This window comes from Thrips palmi, unplaced genomic scaffold, assembly GCF_012932325.1.
Source record: "Thrips palmi isolate BJ-2018 unplaced genomic scaffold, TpBJ-2018v1 HiC_scaffold_11, whole genome shotgun sequence".
Lineage (NCBI taxonomy): Eukaryota > Metazoa > Arthropoda > Insecta > Thysanoptera > Thripidae > Thrips > Thrips palmi.
Genome location: NW_023144622.1, coordinates 5,086,178 through 5,104,330, shown reverse-complemented (window position 1 = coordinate 5,104,330; position 18,153 = coordinate 5,086,178). Strand labels below are relative to the sequence as shown.

Below are 18,153 nucleotides of genomic sequence, written 5' to 3'. Positions count from 1 at the left end.
CCGTACCTAGCCTGTACGGGTTGCCGGCTACCCCCTCCAGGCCGTCCAGGCCGTCCTGGCCCCTCCAGGACGGATGCTGCCTGCTGCAGTGAAACGACAGGTGCCTCACCTGAACCCGAGGTGCGCTCCGGCTCCCCGCCGTGGACCCGTCCCCGGGCCGGGGAAGTTATTCGCGGGGGGCGTGGGGGGAAGCCAGCTGCACGCAAAAGAAGACCCCACCCTTCCCACCTCAGGCGCTCCCTGGGGCCTGGGCTAGCCTGGGCTTGGGGCACAGCAGACTGATTCCCCACAGTCCTTCCGTCTCTCTCGCACCCCTTCGGCCCAGGGGACGCCCCATGGAGTGTGAGAGAGACAGCGGCGAAGAAAGCGCCGTTCGGAAACAGTCTGCAGAGTCGCTCTCTGTGGGCTGGGACCTGGGACCTCCCTCCTCTTACTCGATTACCAGCCGAAAGCAACCCGATGTCCCTGGGGCCGGAAGCGCGAGGATCGGAAGGGACAGATTATGGCGGCCGCAGGAGCAGCTTGGCAGCCGGGCTGCAATCCCGACTCTTCCGCTTTTCGAAAAGTCTTGAAAGGGAAGGGCCGGCACACCAACCAACGCCCAACAAGCGCAGAAATGTCACTCAGGTGTTCTCAGCCGCCTGAGTCCGAAGGATCGTTTTCTATCTATCTATCTCTGGCAGCTCTACGAGACACCTCATGAGTGTGTAAAGGGTGGGGCGACGAAAAGATCCCTCACCCGGATCAGGCGGCAGTTGGGTTTCGTACCACTGGAAAGTCTGGTCTCGTTCTGGTGGAATTATGTTAGCGCCTGTAAGGCGGCAGCACGCACGACGGAGTGAATTTCTCATACTCTGAGCGGCTAGTCCGGGCTAGTCTCGCTACGCGCCGTACGAATGTGAATGTGAACCCGAGTCTCGCATTCCGTCTGCTTGGAGAACTGTCAAATCGAATCGTCTGCAAGGAGAAAGATAATCTGAGGTGTGCCGCTAGTATGGTTTTGGCACTCGTTTTCTTCAAAATGAGTCAGTGGCTGTTGGCTTCGAATCTTCCCCGGGTCGAGCATTAAGGAGGTGGGTCATTGGTCGCGCCATTTCCTTGACTCAGTCGTGTTTCCTTGCAAACAGGAACGTAACCTGACGTCTCGCGGCGGTTGTCAAGCAAGAAACGAAACCTTGTTTCTGGCAAGGTCTTGTCATATGCTGGAGTTTTCGCTTCAGCTCTGTGTTATGTTGCTCACTAGTGAAACTTTTTTCAGTGACCTACACTGTTCAAAATCTAATAGTTGCGTTAATGTAGTGAATTCGAGTGAATGAGACCAGTAAAGTTTCTTGTTATGCATTCTGTTATTTTGTTTCACTAGTTTTATAATAAAATGATCCTCTTTTTGTCTTGACAGGAGTCTTTCTCTAACGCAGAACAGATAATGACATCTACGACTAACACTACAATGGAGAAAAATACAAAGCCGGTGAAGAAAGAGTCAGTGCAGGTTGTAGTGAGATGTCGGCCCATGAATGACAGGGAAACGCGAGAAGGTCATGAAAGGGTTGTTGATATGTTTCCAACAAGAGGTGTTGTGGAGATCCGAAACCCAAGAGAGGAATCTCGGGAAAGTATCAAAACCTTCACATTTGATGCAGTCTATGATTGGACCTCAAAGCAACAGGATTTATATGATGAAACAATCAGGCCTTTAGTATCGTCAGTCCTGGACGGATTCAATGGCACAATATTTGCATATGGTCAGACAGGCACTGGGAAGACTTATACCATGGAAGGTTGCAAATCCGAACCTGATTCAAAAGGCATTATCCCAAAATCATTTGATCAAATTTTCAGCCACATTGCTCGACAAGTCAACATGCAGTACCTTGTACGAGCCTCATATTTAGAAATCTATCAAGAAGAAATAAGAGACCTTTTGGACAGAGATCAGAATAAAAGACACGACCTCCGTGAAAAGCCTGATACTGGCGTGTATGTGAAAGACTTACAGTCGTTTGTATGCAAAAGTGTGAAAGAAATCGAGCAGGTATTGTACATATCTTGTCTTTGATTTGTGTTCTTCCATTAATGTTTTAATAACATCCTGATACACTCTATTTTACAGGTGATGACCGTTGGAAATCAAAACAGAACCATAGGAGCAACAAATATGAATGAACATAGCTCACGCTCTCATGCCATATTTATGATAACAATTGAAATGAGCCAGACCTCAGAGGATGGCAAAAATCAAATTCGTGTTGGCAAACTAAACCTTGTAGATTTAGCTGGGAGTGAACGACAGAGCAAAACTGGGGCTTCCGGAGAACGTTTAAAAGAAGCCAGCAAAATAAATTTGTCACTTTCAGCTTTGGGTAAGATAAGAAACTTTTAATCTCCGTTCTTCTAAATTAAATTTCATTTCTTATTCATGTTTTATTGAATATTTTTAACCTCTTAGGTAATGTTATATCTGCTTTGGTTGATGGGAAGAGCCAACATGTACCTTACCGAGATTCCAAATTAACTCGTCTCTTGCAAGATTCCCTTGGTGGTAACTCCAAAACTATTATGGTTGCTAACATAGGTCCAGCCAGTTACAATTATGATGAAAGTTTGACAACTTTGAGATATGCCAATAGAGCTAAGAATATTAAAAACAAACCAAGAGTTAATGAAGATCCTAAAGATGCTTTGCTTAGACAGTATCAAGAGGAAATAGCAAAGCTAAAGAATATTCTCGCTGAACGTGCTGCTCAAAGAAGTCAAACTCTATCTGGCAAAAAGAAAAAGAAAAAGAAGAAGGATAAAGATGCAGATGATTCAGAGGGATCAGATGAAGAATCCTCCAGAACTGAGGAAGATTTATTGAAAGCACAAGAAGCTCAACTTGATCAGAAGAAAGAAAAAATTCTCAGTAACAAAAATGCCATATCTGAAGAGGAAAAGGCTCGTTTACTAAAAGAGCTTGATGATAAGAGAGCTTTACTGGCCCAAGAAAAAGCCTATGCCGAACAGCTTGCAACTAAAATTAAATCGATGGAAAGTAAACTTCTGTGTGGAGGCAAAAATATAATTGATCATACAAATGAACAGCAAAGAGCTTTAGAGCAGCAAAGAGCAGAAATTGTGGAGAGGAAGAGGAGGGAAATTGAAATGAAGCAGAAGTTAGATGCTCAGGAAGAAGAGGCCATGGAAATAAGGGAGACTTACACCAATCTTCAACAAGAAGTAGAAATAAAAACAAAAAAACTGAAAAAGATGTTTGCAAAATTACAGCTAGTGAAACAGGTAGGGACTTGCAGTTTTATTCGTCCAGTTTATATATTTAATGTAACTATGATATAAAAGCTCCTTTTTATTCTATTCCAGGAAATTCAAGATGTTACTGAAGAATTCAACAGAGACAGGCGAGAACTTGAAGCAACCAGGAATGAGCTATTGAAGGACCTTAAACTTCAATATCTCATAATTGACAATTTCATTCCTCCTGAAGAAAAGGAACGCTTGATTGCTCGCTCTAGATATGATGATGAAGAGGATTGTTGGAAATCAGACCCACCTCCAGCAGAACAGGTTTGATCCTAAACAATTTTTCTCTTTTTCTGAACTTTTTTTTCTTCAAGTTTTTATTTACACTGAATCTTCTCCTTTCAGTTGCCGCTATTTAGAAGACCAGTGTCAGTTGCTGGCATGAGACGTCCTATATCTGAGTATGCACGTGTTGCCAGTAAAGTCGGTGTGAGCCATCGATTTTGTGGTGAAAATATCATTCGCCTTGAACTAGACCCACACCCACGAACCACAGACGATTACACAGGACCAGCTGTTGCACCAGGAATTATGTCTGTTCTTGAAGCTGCACTGAAGAAGGAGGATGACTTGGATGTCGATGCCTCTGCCGCCGGGCGCCACTTCCGCATTCGCTCAGGACGGCCCCTCCCACCTTCCATGGCGTTAAACACAGGCATCCCTATTTCGGCAGTGTCCAAAAGTGCCATTTCGGGCACTGCATCAGTCGGTAATAAGAAAGTTGTGTATCCCAAAGCTCGTGGACTCGTACCAAAGTAGAAAAATTATTGTATTTTAAGGTAAACTAGATTTTTCTTTGTGATAATGTCATAGCAATTTCACCAGCTTGATCAATGTGTAACTTGTGCTTGGTGCCATTTTAAAAATACAAACAATAACTTGTTGTAAAATCTTTTGGAGGAATGTTTGAGAGGTGCTACCATTGTATGACAACAATGGACTGATTTTATGTGGTTGATGGGTATGATGCAGAAGACAATAGTAGTTAATATCATCTTCACCAATTACTGCAGAGATGTTTCAAAGTAGTTAAAATTGTTCTTTACCTGTTTTATACCTGTGCTAAGTAGCTCATCAAGCTTTTTTAATACTTGTTTGGAGCCACACTACTGTTCGAATACATTTCAAAATTCTGATCACACTTTTAATAGTAACATAAAAGCTGACCTTTATGTATTCTCGTTTTCAAATTTTGAGGATATATTTTTTATTTAAATTAGAGTAGCTTTCTTAAATTTTTTGAGACTGTTGTTTGTCAAGCATTCCTTTTCTAATGTTCTGCTGTGTAGATATCAGCTTTATTTTATCATGATCACCATTTGTGGTTTTTTATTTAAACTTTACAAAGCTTGTGCCATACATGCTTGTGCCTCATGCTCAAGTGAGTGCTCAAGAACTTACTTTGAGTAAGTGTTCAGTATTACATTCCCATACACCCTTTGTGGTCCTGGTTTAACATTTTGGCTTCTTTTGAAGCCAATTGTAAATCCTGCACTTAGGACAATGAGTTCACACTTTCACACCATGTTCCCTCTATTTTCTGGATTCATTGCTTGTACTGTTAGCCTATCATGTTCTAATGAGCTTCTACTCTCTCAATTGCTTTTGTTCTGTGATTTAGAAAATTTATTGATTTCATTGTACTTTTAAGTTTTTAGTATGTAATGGGCTCTTTGTTACTAAGACTTGAGTGTACATTGCTATGTTAATGCATGTGCCACATCTTCTAGTCGAATGAAAAAGTGAAACTGTATTTGTGCTGTACACCTTGATGTTGCCTTGTTCATAGAACTGAAGTTTGACTTAGGAGCAAGCTCACTCTGCACTGGCCCTTTAAGTGGAGGTGACTTGGCACTCATGTACTGTATTTTTGCAAAATTTTTAAGCTGTAAGGTTGCTGTGATCAAACACTCTGGTTCTGATTACCAGTGCACATCTAAATAAAATGTTTAAATACATTTGTTTTGTGTCTCATTTCCCTTTATTTGAGTGTGGGAAGGTTGGAAGGGTTGAGTTCACTACCAAAAGTTGCATTAAGGCAGTTTATTTATAAACAAGAGGTCATATTTGCACTATGGCCCTGGTGTACTCTTAACACAATAATTTCAGTCTGTTGCTTGTAAGGAAAGATCCAGGGGACCAGCAGTGACTTGTGCGGTAACATTTCATAATTAAGTTGGCTTTCCTGAATCAATTTTACGACTGGAAAATTTAGTTGAATAATACTGGAAACGATAACAACACGTACAGAGTAAAAAATTGACATTATAATTTGACATGTATTGGAAAATCTACCCAATCCCCTCACAAGTTACCTATAACAGAGCACTTATAGAAATTCCACATGAAATGAAACGGTCAACTATGAGAAAAGTCCACTGTAAGGTGCCAGCACCAAACTTGAATTCTTAACTTGGTGCCAAATTTCATTTGCTAAAATGGAACATGAATGGTTCGAAATGAACCTTGGAAATGATGTTAAAAGTACACAATGAAAGGAAGAAAAGTAAAAACTATAAATGCATTTTTGCATTATGAACAAAAATGATCCCCACAATTTCAGTATTTCAGATAGTGAAAATTTAAGTTTGATAATATCTCAAAGTTGCATCTTGAAACAAGATAACGTTAGTACAAATACAAACAAATGAGACTGGATCCGTCTTCAAAATATACCAACTCTGTGGAAGTAAATGTAGGCACTTTGTCTGAACACATTACGTATTTAACTTACACATGACCTCAAAGTTAGTGCGGAAGGGAGAAAACAGAAAACAGCATTTTTACACTGGAATCATACAAAATTCAGCCTCAAACAAAGGGCGAATAATCATTTAAATATATATAAGTTATGAAGTATATAAAAAGTTACAAAAGAAGACTATTGAGCCCTAATTGGTATGTATTTTCTACAGGTGTCTCAAGTGAGCTGATCAGAGTGCTCTCAAAAGTAACCTCTTGAAAGAAAGCACAGAGAGTTTGGTGTTTAAAACTGTCCAACTATCCGTTAGAACACTACATGTCATTCAGTCACTTTTACATCAAATGTACAAGTTTCACATTGAAAGTTAGTTATGATTAGGCATTTCCCATTACACAAATCTTGTTCTGCTGGTCATTTAGATAACTGTCAGTATTGCATATATTTTAATAATCATTTAATTTTACTAAAAACCATTGTAACACAAACACTGATGAAATATTGAAACATAGAAACTGGGACACCAAAACCCACAGATTGTTTAAAAAACAAGTAGGCAGGTGACATCTGAACTCAGAGAAAATTTAGTAACCTGATTTCAGAAAAAAATATTTAGGGCCCCAGTTCCTTACTGCAGAGCATAGAAATCTCCACAATTATAGTCGCTACCTACAGATACCAAAGAAATACACCTATTCCACATGGATTACAATGCAATACTACAGTATCAATTAATAGAATAAATTAAAATTAAATCTCATAGGAAATAATCAGCTTGTGGTTTCTTTGATGGAATACCTCTGCAATCTTGAGGTGCAGCTTCAAATATTGTGAAATCTCGCTGAAGATGTTCATTGAGCTCCAAAATGGCGGCAACATTACCACATCTGGAACAAAACATAAAATTAATAAGCATTGAGATAAAAAAAATCTTGGGGACTTAATAAATCTTGGTATTGAAACACCAACCTGTAGCAGTAGTTGGGTGCTGACCAAACAGTAAGGACTGTCTCATTAAAGTGCCATTTGTAGCCTTCCATGACCAATTGATGGGCTCGACAAATCATATCAATGTCATTGGCAGCATTGAACTGAATCACTACATCGGAGCCGAACAAGTAGCCGGCTCCGCGAGGGCTTACTCCCCAACCCTGAGTGTCTGCTCCAATCAAAAACCAAACTCAGTTAGACGGCATTGCAAATTACATCACATATAAGGAAAACTAAAGAATGCATAGACATATCTAAGTCAATGAATGAATGAGAGAATACAACAACAAACTTCTATGGTCAATAATAAAATGTAAATGCAGCTTACCTTCTGGGTCAGACCATAATAAATCACACATGGGCCCATCATGGGGAACCTCTTGTTTCCTGTCAATGGTCCTAATTTGATCTAAGGTCTGAATTGAGGGTGACAAGCCTCCATGAACACAGAAAATCTGAAATATATACATTAGAGATATTAGAGGTCAGCTTTTAAATGTGGCGTCAATGTAGAATGATTAAGATAAAGATTGATTAAGATTCTTACCTTTCCATCAATGACAGCAGACAAACTTAAGTAATCAAATATTTCTGTGCAGTACCTCCAAACCGTAACACTCCCATATTTTCGCAAGCACTCATCATAGAAGCCATAAACTTGGGTGATTTGTCTTGATTCATGATTTCCTCTAATTAAGGTTATACGGTCTGGATATCTTACCTAATGATTTTGTTTTAGAGAAACAAACATTAATAAAAATAAAACAAAAACACGAAGTGGCAAAGATCACAAATAGAAATATAAAAGAACTTACTTTTAGAGCAAGGAGTAGAAGGAATGTTTCAACACTGTAAAATCCTCTGTCCACAAAATCACCCATAAATAGATAATTTGTTTCTGGAACATCGCCGCCCACTTTAAAGAGTTCTTTCAGATCATAGAACTGACCATGGATGTCACCACAAACCTGTCAAGATTCAAGGTCAAAATAAGTGCCATCATGACAATCATTAAGGTACAGCTAAAGATAAAGTTGAATGAGGCAATTCATTACTTACAGTGACGGGTGAATCAACTCTTTGGACATTACTTTCTTCAACTAAAATTTCTCTGGCCTTCGCACACAGTGCTTTAACTTCTGATTCCTTGATAATTTCGCATTTCTTCAGTTGCTCTATTTGCCTATCCAGATCACTGGAGTCACTGGTCATGGTTAAAAATGTTGGAACTGTAACAATGTGAGAAACACAAATGAGCACTCAAAACACTACACTGATATCATGCCACAGAGATCCTTCACAAATAAAAGTTAAACATATGAAAAGGTAAAAAAAAGGAAAAAGAAAATTCCAATTGAAAATAAAATAAAGAATCAAAATAATTGTGGATGAAACTTAAGTGACATGAATATGTACACAACACAACGGACAACACTTTGGCAGGTTAAGACAAGTTAAATAACGTTTTTCAACAGTCCTCTTAGACACATATACCAATACAGCGAAGACTTATGTTCCACAACAGATACAACTACAACCACCATTACATGGCATTGAAACAGTACAATTGGAAACAACACTTGTTTACACGGAGCCTGAAATAGTGAAAATGCTCCAGTTTCCAACCAAGCTCAGCTCAAGCAGCTCGTATCGGCACCACCTTCTAGACCCGTCAAACCACAATCATGTCCACTCTCCCAACATCACAAGGTCGCACTAAACTTAAAACTGTATGTTGTGAACACTTGGGTACCTTAAATTGGAGGCTTACCAGCAAATATTCACAGAAAATCGGGCGTTCACACTTGCCCTAAACAACAGCTTTGTCCGTCATATAAGCTACCCACAATGCTCCGCGCGCACAAGGCCGGCTCGCCGAGCCAAGGCTGAGGTCATACCCGGAAGTCGGACTGCGTCAACCTTACAGTTTGGCTTTTTTAAAAATCGTCAATAACCCTTCAACAAGTCAAAATTCACGGGAACGGGACACCATCAAATTTAAACCTGTCTCAACCGATTTGAAAGCGGAAAATTCGCTTCAGTGCGTTTGAATTTCGTTTGGTAATTTCGCTACTGAGCAATTTTTCATAAGGCGGAGTTGACCCGCCGACGCCCACTGCATGACGGGAAAGGTTTACTCACAGCGGCGGCTGCTAGCTGTGTCGCCAATAGTGTAGCAGCGCACGTTGGTTCATAGTGTTGTTTTATTGACAATTCCTGAAGTCGAACGGTTTTGTGCTTGTCAGCGGCGCCCGGAATTGTTGATATTAGTGTCGTGTTTTGTGTGAAACTTTTGGATTACCGTCACCATGGGGAATATCTACACAGTCGGCCCAAACCAAGCGCTGATCGTCTCAGGTAGGTGTAACCACTATCTTCGTTTGTTTATGTTCGCTCCGTGACATGTTCGTGCGTCAGAATAAACATACCGGTGCTATTTAGGGAACGAATTCCAATCCTTTAGTGGTTTTCACCGCGATTGTCGTATGAATTTAATCGATATCTGTTTCCCGCCAACTCGCTGGCACATGACAATAATATCCTTTGAGTAAGTTCAGTTTTACATCATCTCTCCCTCGATAATCTCTAATTATTTTTCTTTGGATTGGTTTGTTTAAATAATTTTTTTACATGAGTATGATTGATAATATAAACATTTGTTTTATTAAATGCAGTACTATTCACACATTTTAATTCAGAAGTGCAAGAACAAATACTTGAAATGAACTTGCATGTGTAACTTGTTTCGTCCCAGACATTTTACCCAAGTGGCTCCTGCATAGCAGGAACTTTCGTATGCATCCCCATAGTCATGTCAAGGTAGGCACACGAATTTGCTGCCCAATGTCAAATGCAGTAAATTGCATTGCTCATGATACGTTTCTCCAAAAATCGGATCATGTTGTCGGATGTGGATTCAACAGTCCAGCCCTTGAAACTTTCAACCGCTTAAATATTTGACCACTCTGTGGTGGGAAACTGGTTCAACACTCCGCCTCTCCCCTTGAACCGCGTTTCGCCCTAATTGCCCCGCCGGAGTGCATGCCAGAAGGGGTGAGAGGGAGAGGGGAGGGGGAGAGGGGTGACTGGAGGGTGGTCGCTGGTCGGCCGGCTCACCACCCAGCTTCCCTCCAATCCCTCCCTAGCAGTGGAGGCGCGGCGGGGGTGGCGTTGGCGGACGCGGGGGCGCGGGGAGGAGAGGAAGCTGGAGAGGACTGGCGGGGCGAGAGAGGCGCCGGCCTGGCGGCCAGGCTAGGCCTGGCCGGCGGCCCTGGCCCGGCCCCATGCTGCCCTGCTGGCGCGCCAGTCACCACCCCTCGCCCCGTTTCCTCGTTTGCACTGCGGTGCCCGACGACGCACGACGCGCGTGTCACGACGTGACGCCGGCCTGCCGCGCGAATCCGAACGGCGGAGCTGTCTCTCTCGCACTCACGGCGCGTCCCGCGGGGGTGCGAGACAACGGAGGCATGCCTCATGACTCATGGAGAGGGGCGGTTCCTGCGGTTTTGCTCGCATTTGTCGCCACTCATTAATGAATTGCCTCCCTGGTCCCCGGATGGGCATGGGCCGGGGACCCTGAAGGGGGACCGTGGGAGCGCGGCGGCCTGTCACTGCCCTTGTCGCTGCCAGTCACGCTGTGTGGGCCGAGCCACGCTGTTGACGGACCGCGGGGAAGCGCACCAGTCCGAGACCCTTCCGCCAGGACCGCCAGGACACTGCAAACCCGGCGGGCGGGTGTGTTGGGTGTGGCCCCCGATGGCTGTCCGAAATTTCCTGGCCGCACCAGATCTCTCTCCCATCCCTACGGAACGCCAAGGCCGCACGAGTGCGAGAGAGATAGCGACAGTGCGTTAGCCACGAGGCTGGCTGGTACCGCCTGTACCATGCCACTGGTTCGGTTCGGTCAAGTGGCCCCTCCCTGCCTGGGCCCCGCGCCGCCATTACCCTTGTCAAGGTCGTCTCGGCTCGGGCAGGCGCGGCGAGTTGGTTTTGACCACTCTTGCCTCCGTTCGACCGCGCCGCCAGCGGCCGCCTGCCCTGCTGGGCGAGGGCTGCCGTGCTCCCGTCGGTCTGCGACTTGTGACGTCACGCGGTGTCCTGGGGCGATGACGTCACGCGGCTATGAGTGTGCCGGCCGATAAGGATGACGAGGAGACGACGGCGTGGCTCTGACGGCGGCGGCGTTTCCCCCTTCCGGCGTCATCGGCGTCGTCGCTCTGTCTCGCTCGCACTCGTGCGTCCTTCCAGAGAGAGACAGCGACGATGCGAACGAAGTGCTGTGTGGAGTCAGCCTGCTGGCGACGCGAAGCGCGAAGCAGTGGCTATCTCTGACTTATGGGCACGCACGTTCATTGTGCCTCTCTGCTTATCCTCGAAAGGCCGGGCAGGGTGGGGTGTGGTGTGGCGGGCGGGGCGGCGCCCGATGCCCGATCTCCGACGCGGACTGAAACCCTAGAGCAGTGCGAGACGGGGAGGGGGAGAGGGCCCCTGTCCGCCGCGACCTCCCTCTATGTCGGGGCGAGGATTCCTGCCAGGATGGACAGCAACTAGTCCAGCCCTGCCAAGGGCTGCCACCCACTGGCCGGCAAGCGGCGCTCCACTCTGCGAAAAGTTGAATTTGCTTTGCTGCCGAGAGTGCTGTCTGTCGGCCTTCGTGTCTGCGACGGCGGCGGCGTCCTCGGCGGCTCCTTCGTGTCCTCCGGCATGTCGGTGCCGACGTGACTCCTGGCCCTGGTCATTTATTCATCCCCTGGCCTCCCTCGGTGCCCTGGCTGCGCCCTGCCCGGCCGCGCCCCACCACGCCCTAGGGTCGGCGGCGTCGCGTGGCCCAAAGTGGACCTCGGTTGCGTGCCCCGCACACCACCGCTAATGCTTCGGCACACACGCCGCCACACCGCTACCGCCTTGCACTGCGTGCCCGCCTTGAATTGGGGCGCCGCGCCCCGCCTCTGTCTCTCTCGCACCCGCACGGACCGCGCGGGACGCCCCACGAGTGCGAGAGAGACAGACCGACGGAATCAGTCTGCTGTGTTGGCGGGCCTCCTTGCCGCCGTCCGCGGCGCTTAGCGTCCTACAGTGCCGGGTAGGCCCTTCAGTAACGAAATTAGCCCAATTGCGTTCAATTAAGGGCCGCTTCTGTGGGCCGTAAAAACGATGGGAGAAACTGGACGGACTCCCACGCGTGCTCGGGAGGAAGACAGCCGCGCCCTCGACAAGTAAATAGAAAACATCTGTCGCACAGTGTGGTGTATTGACCGGCCTTAACTTTCCGTTTCGTTGTTTTTTGGCGCAGTATGTGGGGCAGTAGGGCGGGCAGGGCGGGCAGCACAAGGGTCGCTATAAAGCAGCCGTAAAGGACGAAGCACGCCCTGCAGGGCATGTCCTGCGTCCCCGGCGTGCGAGTACGTCCCTCGAGGGGCGGTGTGGTGGTGGCACGCCCCTGACGAGTGGCCCGCCCCGCCGACCGCCGTGCGCGTTGGGCTGCCTACCTGTCGGGCGCTCGGCCTCCAGCGACGCGCGGGGCGGGGCGGGGCGGGGCGGGGCGGGGCGCCAGGACGTCACTCCGCCTGAGCACCGCGACGCCCGCGGCATTGATTGGAGATCGACCGTCCCATTGGCCAGCCGTACTTCGCACGTCCAAAGCTGTCAAGTTATTTTCGTGTTTTTTTTTTTCGAATTTTTGGCGTGGTGGTTTGCGGTGCTCTCTGTGTTTTGTCGAGGGATGGCGTGACTGCAGCGGCGTGGCGTGGTTGTCGTTTTTATTTCGGCTCTGTACCCTGTCGAGGGCGGAAGGCGGACCCACCTTCCGACGAATAAATAGGCGGGTCGCGAAGATCCAATAAATAAGGTCCGATAATAATTTAAACTTAATCCTAAGTTCCTGTCAGTCTTGGCGTTAGGGGGAGGCTGTGGCGGTCCCGTGAGATCTGCGTGGCTGCCTGCTGGTCCCGGTGGCAGGCGCCGCGTTGGGGTGGTGCCGCTTGGAGGGGCTCGTCGCCGAGCTAGACGGTCCACCTGGCGCCGCTGACGGGCAGGGGCTCGCCGGGGAGGCGCCAGCGGTAGTACGGCCCACTGTAAGGCGAGGACAGCGGCGGCGGGGGCGGCGGCGTCATGGACGGCCAGGCCTGCTTGATGAGGGTCGCCGCCTTGTCGCCGATCATGTAGGCCACGGCGTTGGTGTGCGCGCGCGGCAGGATGGGGATGATGGAGGCGTCGGCCACGCGCAGGCGGTTGACGCCGTACACGCGCAGCTCGGGGTCCACGACGGCGTCCGGGTCGCTGGCGGGGCCCATCTTGCACGTGCCGGACTGGTGGTGCAGCGTGGTGGTGATGGTGCGGATGAGGCACTCGAAGTACTCGTCCGAGCCGAAGATGAGGTTCTCGCAGCCCTTGACGGGCCGCGTGTTGAGCGTCGCGTTGAACTTCTGGAAGGGCGGCGTCTTGACCAGCTCCACGGCCGCCTTGAGGCCCTCCACGCACACCTGCACGCCAAACGAAACAAGTCAACTCTCATGCACTCAAATTTTGTCGATTTCTTGAGACTGAAAGGGCGACTATGTACTCACGTTGAGGTCGGTGACGTCCGCGAAGTAGTTGCCGTGCATGAGGGGCCAGTGGAAGGGGTTGTTGTCGCGCAGCAGGATGCGGCCCCGCGACCGCGGGTTCAGGATCATGGGCCAGATGGTGAAGGCGTCGCACTCGTCGCCGCGGTCGAACAGGCTGTAGTACGTCTCGTCCGAGATGCCCATGCCCCTCCTGCCAAGGAGCCGGTTTGTCGTTAGCCAAGGACGGAAAAGAAGCAAAAAGCAAGCGGCCGCACCGCCGGCCGAAACGAGCAAAAATAAAGGCTGATTGCGTCCCGGCGATGCGAAATGATTTTGCATTTTAATGCCGCAGACATTTATCTCAAGCGCGCGCGCCTCGCGATGGGGAGGTATGCGCATCCTGCGTGTGAGTTGCGTTAGTCAGTCGAGAAAATGATTGCAAGATCGCCGACCTGATGGTGCTGCCCGCGTCGGCGCACAGGGCGCCCGCCGCGAAGATGAACTCCATGTCGGGCCGGCCGTACAGGTCGTTGTTGTACTTGGTGTGGATGTAGGCGATGCCCTCGACGGCGCCCGGCAGCGTGGCCAGCCCCTTGCCCTGCATGTAGGCGAGCAGGGTGGTGGGGTGCGTGGCGGCGGCCAGGGTCGCCGTGATGGACTGGTTGACGAAGAAGGTGAGCCCCGCGGAGGCGACGTGCTCCATCAGGTTGTAGCCCACCTTGAGGTCCTTGAGGGCCTTGTAGCCCACCTCGGCGAGGTGGTCGGCGGGGCCGATGCCGGAGTGCATCAGGATGTGCGGCGAGTTGATGGCGCCCGCCGAGAGGATGATCTCTTTCCTGGCCTTGATGACCCTCCACTGGCGGTTCTTGGTCATCTCGATGGCCGTGGCCGTCATGGTGTTGGGGTCGATGAGGACCCTCGTCACGCGGCACTTGATGGCGATGTGCAGGTTCGGCCGCTTCCTGCGCGAAGTAGGAGAACGTGAGCATGCGCTGCACAGTGGGCCAGAAGACCGGTGGAGGCGGCCAAAATTCTAGACGCGTTTTGAGCCCCAGAGCCGCTGAGTGGGACTCAAACCGAACGTGTGATCCCACCAATGGATTGCGCTCCGAACGAGGAATCTATAGGTGGGGTCACACGCACTGACCTGATGGGGCGCAGGAAGGCGTTGGGTCCGTTGATGCGGCGGCCGCCGTGCATGTTGGCCTGGATCCTGGAGAAGCCCTGGCTGTTCTGGTCGGGGTCGTTGTAGTCGATGGCGCTGTATCCCTGGTACAGGCCGCCCTGCACGAAGGCGTCCACCAGCGGCGTCTTGTGGGGCACCCTCTCCACGGACAGCGTGCCGTTGTGGTTGTGGTACCTGCCATCAGCTCGCGTGTCGGAGGGTTCCGGCCCATGACTCGCCATGAGTGCGAGAGAGGCACCCTTCATTCCTTACTTGGAGTCCTTGAGCTCGGGGATGAGGTTCCTCTCCATCTTCATGAAGTGCGGCAGGACGTCGTCGTAGGACCAGCCGTAGTTGCCCAGCTCGGCCCACTCGTCGTAGTCGCGGCGCTGGCCGCGCGTGTAGATCATGTAGTTGATGGTGGAGGTGCCGCCAAGCACCTTGCCCCTGGGCCACGGGCACCGCCTGCAACAACCGTCACCATGCCGTCAACACGCCGTCGTGGGCCTCGGTGACCGAGAGCGACGATTACGCACTGGTTGTCCATGCCCAGGCACGCGCCCTCCTGCTTCTCCATGGAGTAGCCCCAGTTGTAGCCGGTGAGCTGGAACTCGTCCACGATGAGGGGTATCTCGGACACGATGCTGTCCTCCTCGCCGGCCTCCAGCAGCAGCACCTTCCACTCGGGGTTCTCGGTCAGCCGGTTGGCCAGGACGCTGCCCGCCGAGCCGGCACCCACCTGGAACACGGATGCGTGTCACTCGTCTCCGCTAGCCAATTTGCCCCCCTCGCGTGTGGCGGTGACAGGTCGTCGCACCCGCCACGTCCAGTTATTATCACTTTTTTGCCCGATCGGCCGGACGACTGTTTTGGCGCGTGATGCATTCAGCTCATGGGCAAAGAAATTGAGAGTGTAACGGACGTCGCGGTGTCGTGGGGGCATTGCCCCCTCGCGATCCCCGCCGCCCGCCTCCTCCCCCTCGTTAACGGGTTCCTCGGCGAGCCCCGCCAGGCCAGGGCCCCGCCAGCCAGGGCCCCGCCAGGGCCCCGCCAGGGCCCCGCCAGGGCCGCGTCGTCAAGACCTGCCTTGGCCCTGGCGGCCTGGTGCAGGGTCGGGAGGGAGGGTTGCGTGCGCTCGTCTGGACCCGGCGGCTCCGGGGCCCGGCTCCGGTGGCTTGCGAATGCCGGAGACTCCGGCCCACTCCGACCGGCAAGGGCACGCAACATTCAGTCGCCCCGCGCGAATGTGTGTACCGCAAAAAAACAACAAAAAAAACTTTGAATTTTTGACGCACTTAAGACGAGCGAACTGGATTTTTATTTGGGTCTTAGCTAGCTGCTGCTTGATCTCACTCACGTCAGGTCTTAAATATTTGCTCTGCATTTTTATCTTTTTTTTAAAGGAGTTAATTTGAGAATTTTTTTCAGAGTGAATTTTTAATGTCCGTATGTCAGTTATAAAGAAAGATTCCACCCAGGGAGTTCCCCATAAAAAGTGCATGATCCGCTAACCGCACTCGCTGGCGGCCAGCGCGACAATGTCGACGGAGGGGCGGTAATTTGTACAGTGCGGTGGCGGTCCGAGGAAGTAGCGCCATGCCACTTACGCGGGCCGCCAGCGAGTGGAGCGAGAACGGTAAAGAGAGCCCTGTCGCACTTACGATGATGAAGTCATACTCGGCCAGGATGGGCTTGTTGCCGGTGAAGGGGTGCTCCCGGAAGGGCAGCACGGCCTCCTTGTACTGCTGCTGGGCGGCCGTGAGGAAGAGCAGCCCCAGGGACGCGACCAGGGGCACGGCCACGGCCACCACCGCCACCACCAGGGCACAGCGCGCGCCGCGCGCCCGGGGAGCATCTGCGGATGGGGACGAGGGCTTGTAGACACTGCGGACTCGACCGCCGTGTCCCTGTCTCACTCACAGGGCGTTGCGCAGGGGTGCGAGAGAGACACGGCGACGAAAGCACTGCTGGGTACCACTCACCGTGTGGTCTGCTGGAGCTAGTGCTTCGCGTGCTTCGCGAGTCGCGCTGCCACGGCCACGCTCTTGGACGCGCGCAAGCCTTCCCCGCCGAGTGGGCCGAGTGCCGGGATCTTTTGCGCGCAGGGAAGCAGGGACGCGACTGAGGAGTTGGTGGCCGTCGCAGCCCAGGTGTCTGCCGGCCAAGTGCCACGCCGGCCCGCCCCGGTACGCCCCCCGCCCCGCCCCGCCCCCCTTACCCTTCCCTGCCCTGCCCGCCCCGCCTCACCTTACCCTTCCCTTCCCTGCCCGTCCCGCCTCACCCCGCCCCGCCCCGCCCCGCCCCGCCCCGCTTACGGATTCGACAGATGGGGGTCAGCCCCGATAGGGTACATCTCGCCAGGTGATATGATTCTGCGGGCCGCCATGTGATTAACGGCACCGGCCTAGCCAGGGCGGCCAGGGCGGCCAGGGCGGCCCCCCGAGGAGCTACACTTTAAGGCAGGGGCGCCTTTCGCCGCCTTCCGGGACTCCGTGACGTCAACCGCTCGGCATAGTTCCGCGGCCAAAATAAAAAGGCGAGCCAGGGCGATGAAAAGCGACGAGGCGTTGATCTCCGCTGACCCCGATTCGCACTGTTTTGACTGGATCCCATAACTGATAACGGCGGCCAGGAACGCGCGCCAGGAAGCAGGTAACGGGTCTGGCTGGATCTGGGCGACGTGCGCGTCCCGGCGCGTCCCGGCGCGTCCTCCAGACGCTGCAGACACACCTCCAGACCGGCGGGCTTCGCGACCGCGCGGCTCGGCCTGTGGCTCCGCCCCTGCCGCTCCGCCAGCACGCGGTGGACCTCGCGGTGGACCTCGCGGCCCACTTCCCAGACCCGCCGGCTCAACGGCCCGAGCACACTTTTGGCCGGCGAACTCATTGAGCTTGAACCTCGCGGATAGACCGTGTCACCTGCCGTCTAGCTGGGGACACATTTTTAGCAGACGATACCTCTACTTCTCAGCGCCAGGTTTAATTTAGGACCTGCCGTTTGTACTCTAGGCGTGGATATGTTGACGGATCATGTTTACAGACAGTCTGTTTTCAAGGACGAAATTATAATGGCGAATGACGATACCCACAATGGGCCGTAGGTCCCCTTAATTAGCAACCTGTTTCGTTTTCGCACGGCCTTTCCGAGCCGGCAATAAGGCAGGCTGTTTTGGGACGGTGAATTCTGTACGACGCGCGCCTTCAAGACCGCCCCCTCCCCCCAATCGCTGTGCAAACACTTTGTTCTGCTAAAAGCGTGGCGCGCTATCGGTAGTGAATGGGCGTGTGTGCCGCGCGTGCCCCGTGGCGAGGCTAGCCCGCACTTTTTGGCGGACGCGCGCGCGTCTATCAGTTGACCGACTTCCGAACCGCCCGAATCCGAATCCCAATTTGGACCAAAGTGCCCCCCTCCGTATCTGCGGTGTCCCGTTTCCCGTTTCAGACTCACTACTA

General features: G+C 51.0%; 3 protein-coding genes across 8 annotated transcripts in view; 2 read left to right on the top strand and 1 right to left on the bottom strand.

The window, feature by feature from the left end:
* The first annotated feature begins 912 nt into the window (after positions 1–912).
* Positions 913–5,258, top strand: LOC117639423 (kinesin-like protein KIF3B). Of its 2 annotated transcripts, none has more exons than XM_034375057.1 (6): positions 913–1,073; positions 1,400–2,035; positions 2,114–2,363; positions 2,450–3,279; positions 3,361–3,564; positions 3,646–5,258. In XM_034375057.1, exons 2-6 carry the CDS (start codon positions 1,427–1,429, stop codon positions 4,057–4,059), a joined length of 2,307 nt encoding a protein of 768 aa, XP_034230948.1. In that variant the 5' UTR covers positions 913–1,073; positions 1,400–1,426; the 3' UTR covers positions 4,060–5,258. The 2 variants fall into 2 exon arrangements, with proteins under 2 accessions (XP_034230948.1, XP_034230947.1); XM_034375056.1 differs by lacking the exon at positions 913–1,073 and adding an exon at positions 1,146–1,321.
* Positions 5,259–5,328: 70 nt separating this feature from the next.
* LOC117639429 (serine/threonine-protein phosphatase 4 catalytic subunit) lies at positions 5,329–9,027 on the bottom strand. 5 transcript variants are annotated; one of them, XM_034375064.1, is made up of 7 exons: positions 8,763–9,027; positions 8,051–8,220; positions 7,807–7,959; positions 7,539–7,712; positions 7,320–7,446; positions 6,971–7,163; positions 5,329–6,888 (listed from the first exon to the last, which is right to left on the bottom strand). In XM_034375064.1, the coding sequence occupies exons 2-7, from the start codon at positions 8,201–8,203 to the stop codon at positions 6,759–6,761; spliced, it is 930 nt and encodes a 309-aa protein (XP_034230955.1). In that variant the 5' UTR covers positions 8,204–8,220; positions 8,763–9,027; the 3' UTR covers positions 5,329–6,758. The 5 variants fall into 5 exon arrangements, with proteins under 5 accessions (XP_034230955.1, XP_034230956.1, XP_034230960.1 ...); XM_034375065.1 differs by having other exon boundaries at positions 6,747–6,888; positions 8,745–9,027; XM_034375069.1 differs by having other exon boundaries at positions 6,747–6,888; positions 6,971–7,160.
* A 121-nt stretch (positions 9,028–9,148) lies between these two features.
* Positions 9,149–18,153, top strand: part of LOC117639427 (flotillin-2) — a 100,162-nt gene continuing 91,157 nt past the window's right edge. Inside the window, exon 1 of the mRNA XM_034375060.1 lies at positions 9,149–9,349. Coding sequence (XP_034230951.1) covers positions 9,301–9,349 — 49 coding nt within the window. The 5' untranslated portion in view covers positions 9,149–9,300. The remainder of the gene's footprint in view (positions 9,350–18,153) is intronic.